The sequence below is a fragment of the Helianthus annuus genome, chromosome 14, assembly GCF_002127325.2.
Source record: "Helianthus annuus cultivar XRQ/B chromosome 14, HanXRQr2.0-SUNRISE, whole genome shotgun sequence".
NCBI classification, from domain to species: Eukaryota; Viridiplantae; Streptophyta; class Magnoliopsida; order Asterales; family Asteraceae; genus Helianthus; species Helianthus annuus.
The window spans coordinates 107,471,264-107,478,204 of record NC_035446.2 but is presented as its reverse complement, the minus strand read 5'-3'; the positions used below and the strand labels follow the sequence as shown (position 1 = coordinate 107,478,204).

General features: G+C 42.4%; 1 protein-coding gene across 1 annotated transcript; it reads right to left on the bottom strand.

Moving 5' to 3' along the window:
* Window positions 1-3,743: 3,743 nt before the first annotated feature.
* Window positions 3,744-4,949, bottom strand: LOC110907093 (leucine-rich repeat extensin-like protein 5). The gene has a single exon (XM_022152124.1). It carries the CDS (start codon window positions 4,947-4,949, stop codon window positions 3,744-3,746), a length of 1,206 nt encoding a protein of 401 aa, XP_022007816.1.
* Window positions 4,950-6,941: the final 1,992 nt, after the last annotated feature.

The window sequence follows — 6,941 nt, the reverse complement described above, 5'->3', positions numbered from 1 at the left end:
TTTTGTTCCATACAAATAATGTCTCCACAACTTTAGTGCGAATACCACAGCACCCAATTCCAAATCGTGAGTGGTGTAGTTCTTTTCATGCACCTTTAGCTGTCGCGACGCATAGGCAATTACATTGCCCCTCTGCATAAGTACACACCCCATGCCAGTGTGTGAAGCATCGCAATAAACAACAAAGTCTTCAACTCCTTCTGGTAGTGACAAAACCGGAGCGTTGCTCAATCTTTGCTTTAAAGTCTCGAAGGATTCCTGTTGCTTGGGACCCCAGATAAATTTCACATTCTTATGGGTCAAGGAAGTCAATGGTGCAGCTATTCTTGAGAAGTTCTCAATGAATCTCCTATAATATCCTGCTAAACCCAAAAAGCTGCGAATTTCTGTAGGTGTCTTAGGTGCTTCCCAATTCATTACAGCCTCTACTTTGGCAGGATCTACTTGAATACCGTGTTCACTAACCACATGTCCAAGGAACTGGACTTTGCGAAGCCAAAATTCACACTTAGAGAATTTGGCATATAACTTCTCCTGTCGAAGCAGTTCTAAAATACATTGAAGGTGCTTTTCATGCTCCACTTAGCTACGCGAGTAGATAAGTATGTCATCTATAAAAACAATGACAAACTTATCTAAATATGGTTTGCAGACTCTATTCATGAGGTCCATGAATGCTGCAGGCGCATTAGTGAGCCCAAAAGGCATCACTAAGAACTCGAAGTGTCCATATCTTGTTCTGAATGCCGTCTTTGGAACATCTTCGGTTCGAACCTTTAGTTGATGATACCCAGATCTCAAATCTATCTTTGAGAAGTAACTCGCTCCTTGGAGTTGATCGAACAAGTCATCGATCCTGGGTAAGGGATAACGATTTTTTATCGTTACCTTATTCAGTTCACGGTAATCAATGCATAAGCGCATTGATCCATCCTTCTTTTTCACAAACAGAATTGGAGCTCCCCAAGGCGAAGAGCTGGGTTGAATGAAACCTTTTTCCAATAACTCATCCAATTGAGTTCTGAGCTCTTTCATTTCGGTAGGCGCTAGGCGATACGGAGCTCGTGCGATAGGCGCAGATCCAGGGAGAATGTCGATCCTGAATTCTACTTGCCTCTCAGGAGGTAATCCAGGTAACTCGTCAGGAAAGACATCAGGATACTCTGAAATAATTGGGATGTCCTCAATCTTCGGCTTTGGATCATTCACCGTCACTTGTGCCATGTAAATGACACATCCACCTTTCAAACACTGGGATACTTTAAGAATGGACACATTGCTTGGCAATCCATATTGTGTGTCCCCTTGGATAGTGACTGATTCGCCGGAGGGGGTTTTGATAATGATAAGCTTTTTATCACAGGCAATTTGGGCTTGGTTATGCGACAACCAATCCATGCCTAAAACTATATCAAAACCAGCCAATTTCATTGGCAGGAGGGACAGCGGGATAGAATGGTTCTTGATGGATATTGAACATCCATCAAGAAGAGTTGAGGCAGATTCTAAGGTACCATCAGCGAGTTCTACCTCATATTTTATGTCTAGAGTCTTAATAGGCAAATTCAATAACTTACAGAACTTATGATCTACAAAGGACTTATCAGCACCGGAATCAAATAAGACTCTAGCATAAATATTATTGATGAGGAAGGTACCTGTTATGACGTTATCATCAGTCACCGCTTCCCTTGCCTGCATTTGGAACACTCGGGCATTGTTCTTCTTAGCCTCTTCAGGCTTCTTCGCATTCTTGGGGCAATTGGTCTTAATATGCCCCTTTTCATTGCAACCATAACAGGTTGCATCCTTGATGTTTCGGCACTCAACAGACTTGTGCCCTTTCTTCTTGCAAATCCCACATGGCTTGGCCTGTGGGTCCCGATTGCACTTGCCAAAGTGTCTCTTATGGCAAGTCTTGCATCTGGGCTTGTCATCAGTCTGCCCCTTCTTGGAACCAGAGTTCCCCTTACCTTTCTTATTCGATTGAGAGGACTGATCATCCTCTCTTTTCCTCTTCCCCTCTTCAGAATTTTTCTTCGCCCTGCTCCTCACAACATCCAATGTGAGGGATAGTGATAGATCCACAACAGATCTATAGGTGGTTGGCTTAGAAGCCTTCACATTTCCCTTAATCTCAGGGGCCAAACCACCAATAAAACGCGCGATGCGCTTCGGCTCAGGGGTGACTAAATATGGTACCAACCTGGACATGGAATTGAAACTCGTCACATAAGATCTACAATCTAGATCCTTCATTACGAGAGTGAGAAAATCAGTCTCCACACGCTTTACTTCGTGTTGAGGACAATAAGTGTCCTTAACCAAATCGACAAACTTCTCCCAAGAAAGGTTATACAAATGGACTTTCCCGGTGGACTGTACGAGTGCTTTCCACCACGTAAGGGCATCGCCCTTAAAAGATTGGGAGACGAACATAACTACATCTTCCTTAGCGCAGCCGCTAATGTCTATCACCGTCTCCATCTCATCTAACCACTTCATACAGTCGATCGCCCCTTTTTCTCCCGTAAAATCCCTCGGTTTACAGGAAACAAAATACTTGTAGGTACAACCCCTGGTGTACCTAGGGGTCGGCTCAAGATCTATCTGTCTTTTGGGTATACTACCCTGGTTAGACGAATGCACTGACTCACTCTTCTTATGGGTGTGAGATTTAGAATGAGCTTTCGAGTGAGTTTGTGACCGAACGATACTCGGCTCCTTAAACTTAGCATCAACCGCTTGAGAGACTGCAGCGGTGATCATAGCTTGTAATTCTGCACCAGTAATGTTAATTCTGGTATTGCCCTGTGCTGGATGACTGTTTACTTCGCCGGAGCCAGCCATTTCAGAATGCTATAATATAAACAATAATAGTAATTTAAATTATATATAAGTTCATCACATTGATGATTCATTGGTCATGGTATTATTAAACCATTTAGACCATTTCAAAATATAACTAAATGTTTACATAATGCGTTATTCTACACATTATTAGACAGGAGAAAGATAGAAATTTTACAACTGTCAATGTCATAGAAGACATTTTACCTATCATTAAACTCGTTTCAAAGGACATTAAAATAGCTTAAAAACTTGTCACAAGAACGAGTTGAGATTCTAATTAATGATCTCAAAAATCAGTGATATTTTAAGGTCTGAACCAAGTTCATTGCTTTTTGACATGAAGTTTATGAATCGTACTTTCATTGTCATTTTACACCTTTGCTCAAAGCATGCATCTCAAATGGATGTCTTGGTGTATTCATCACACTGATATTTTCTAGCCAGGATTCGTATTGATCATTTTGGATTTATGTGACTTGGAAGGGTCCAAGTACCTTTTGGAAGCTTGTGTGGTTCCTTGCACCGCACAGCTAGGAATGTTAACATATTTTTTTTAGATGTTAACTGAGATTTGCTATCTTAAAAAGGTTGTACCATCATAGCCAATTAATACTTTGGCTAGGTTATACCTCTAAGAGTTTCTTTGGCAGATCAATTATAAATTGAAAGGAAATAACATGGTGTAATAAAATACACAATTAAAACCAAAGTTAAAACTTCATTACGAAGAAAACGAATACAACCGCCCTAAACGGGACTTAAGAAAAGACAGACTACCCGCGCAGGGGTATACAAGAATGAAAATAAGTCCACGCAGGGACTTGATACAGAAATCAAACAAATGTCCACGCAGGGACAATATTACAATAAACAAGAAACAAAACAACCCTCTATTTCTTCTTCCCCTTGATAAGGTTGGCGAGGCCTTTCATGAAGCTAATATGCCTCTCCTTGTTCTTCTTGGTCTTCTGCTCAACCTTATCCAACCTTTCCAAGATTTCCTGATTTTGTTGCTGCAGTTGCTGGGAAGGAGGTGGCTGATACGGAGGATACTGATAACCCTGAATTGGGTAGTTAGTTGGAGGCATAGGAGGGTAAGTAGAAGGATAAAGGTGGTGATACTGCGCAGCCGTAAGATATGGGTCATGAGTTCCATAGCCCAATGGATATCCCGACGGGTCTCCATAAGGATTGTACCCGGAAGAACCTGGGTACGTCGGAATTGGGTTATCAAATCCCACAGGCGGCATAGGTGGTGCATAAGAAGCTTGCGGAGGATCAGCCTCCGGTGCCGCATTTGAGGGCCCGCCCATCTGAGGGTCCTCTGGAATAGGGGGATAGGAACTCGACCCTCGAGGAGAACTAAAACGGGGTCCTCCTCTAACGGACATGCGAGCGTTCCTCCTTCGCCTCGGAGGCTCGGGAGGTGGTTGCGGTGGCTGCTGCGGTGGATCCTCTATCGGGAATGGTGGTGGTGAGACGGCTTGAAGTTGAGGATCTTCCAAAGGTGGTTGAGCCGGAGAGCTATGATAAGATGGAGTAAAGAACCAGTCATAGGTAGCCATCCTCTCTTGGAAGGAGTCGGGTCCACGATAAGGAGATCCCTGAAACGGAGACCCACTAGATATGCTGATAGGGTGGCCCGGGGTTCCTGTTTGCATCTCCGGGTCGGGGTCATCATCCATCTCCATTTCCTGAGAGAAATGGTCCTCAGGGCCCAATGGGTTATAGCTAAGGAAGTCGTTCACATAGTCGGCTGGGTTGAATTGTCTTGGAGAGTAGGGGGATTCAGAATGATGAAATGAATGAGATTGCAAAGAGTTATGCAGTGGGTATGATTCATGCGAATGGTGAGATTGGTCCGAATGGTGAGAGTGTTCGGGCTCATTTGGAGCAAATGGTCCGAAAGACGGATGAAAAGATGGCGAAGAGCTGAGCGAGACTGAGTGTCTTGCCGGCTCGAAGGGTTGACCCCACACATCGCGGGAGTCGGAGGTGGAAAAAGACGCCGATGGAGTGCGTCTGTGAGATGGTCCCGCAGATGACGGTCCTCCACGCATGGGACCCTTGCCACGTCCTCTTAGTCTTGGAGGCATGATGGTAAGCTTCCTGTTGAAACAAGAACACAAAATAAAACAAAACAGAATAATAACAAAGGAAAGATAAGGATGCACCCTAGGTCTTTTGCCTAGACTCGAGAGTCTAAGGAATGTGCTTATTGTGTCATTGAGATTAAACACAAAAGGTTAGTGTTTAATTCGCTCAATGTTGGCTCTGATACCAACCTGTCACACCCCAATAATTCCACGTATTACCGGTGGGCCCGGTGGGGAATATCGTGACGTAGTTGATATCATCATTGTCAACATACACAAATATATAGCACAGCGGAAGGCTGGGTAAATAAACTATTACAAACCATACTGTCTGTCGATGTTCGAATACAAGAATAATACAGACTGAAATGTAATAAAATCCACAGGCGGATCATAAAGTACAAAGAAACAAAAACTACAGACTCCGGGTATCTATGGGATTTGCAAGATCCTCTACAACACCCTATAGCTCCAGCCTATTTCGACAAGTACCTGTCAATTCAATCTTTAGGAAAATACGTCAGTATACACTGGTAAATACTTTTAACTTATTTTCCCTATACGGGCTTGGGATACGGTATATTAATACCGCTTGGTCGAGTATGGGATTATTCTGTCGGATTGTGATTTAATAAATCCACATAACCCGTTTTAATCTGTATTGTTTGATAACATAAACATTTGGGAGTTAACGACCGTGTCCTGGATATCCTTGGCTCATTTAAGCTATTAATGGCCACGACCTATGCACGGGGTGCAGGCATGCACCCGACAGATGCAAATGCTAAATATAAATTTACCCACAAGTTGGGGATAACTCCTCTGTGGGTTCTATAAGTGGTGAGTCGATTAATCATGCCCGGCTTATAAACCGGCCCCACATGTATGACAAGCTGATGCGTGTCAGTGTGTATATGTTTTTTAGATGTTTAATTAAGCCCTTTTTACACTTTTAGCCAAGTTTTAAATTTATAAAACACGATATTTACTAACACTAAACACACATATGGGCAAGTGCACCCATCGTGGACGTAGTATAGTGTTGGTAAGATACCGAGGTCGTCCAAGGACACAAGAGCTTTTAATACCGGTTTATCCTCAACGTCTAACCAAATCAAAAAGTTAGAAAAATGTTTTAAACTAAGAAAAATAAAAACTAACTAAATGCTGAAAAATAAAATAAAAACAGATAGACAAGATGAATCACTTGGATCCGACACGTGTATTAGTATAACCTTTGATTATTTTCGCACTTTTGCACTTGTTTAAGAGATTATCTTAGTTATTGTAGTAGGCCCCTCTTTTGAAGGCGACGTTACCCTCAACCCAGTAGTTTGAGTCAGCAAGGATACAATCCTAAAGGGTCGGATTATTGAAAGATAATGAATTAAGTTATTAATGCAAATTGTGGTAGGCCCCGCTTTTGGCGGTGACGTTACCCTCGGCTAAGTAGTCTGAGTCAGCAGGGATCCAGTCCTAAATAGCCGGGTTATAGTATTAATAGTAGTTAACTTATGAGGGGGTCAAAGAGTTTGGATCCCCGCCATCCAATACCTATGGGCATTGAAGGAGATCCTACTAAATTTGACCCAGGTCCCAAGCAGGACCTCTAAACGCTGAACAAGGGCAAGACCCTTACCAAACCGTTCCCTTAACCCCCGACCAGGTAGCCAACATACCTCCATATAGACCGTGGAGATATGAATGGTGAAAATCTTTTATTTTATATAGACAGTAAAATAATGCCAAGACACCACGGACAAACGATAAGGAAAGATCACCTTCAACATAAGTAACTAGTTATTAAAGTCATTAATACAAAACCAAATAAAAAGTGCAAAAGATTAAAAATAAAAAGTATTATACTAAACACTTGTCTTCACCAAGTGATGTAAGAGACTTAGGCAAACATGGCCTTGATTGTCAAGAACTCTTACGATCAATCTTGGATCCCGAGACGACTCACACACTCTACGATGGACAATGGATGAT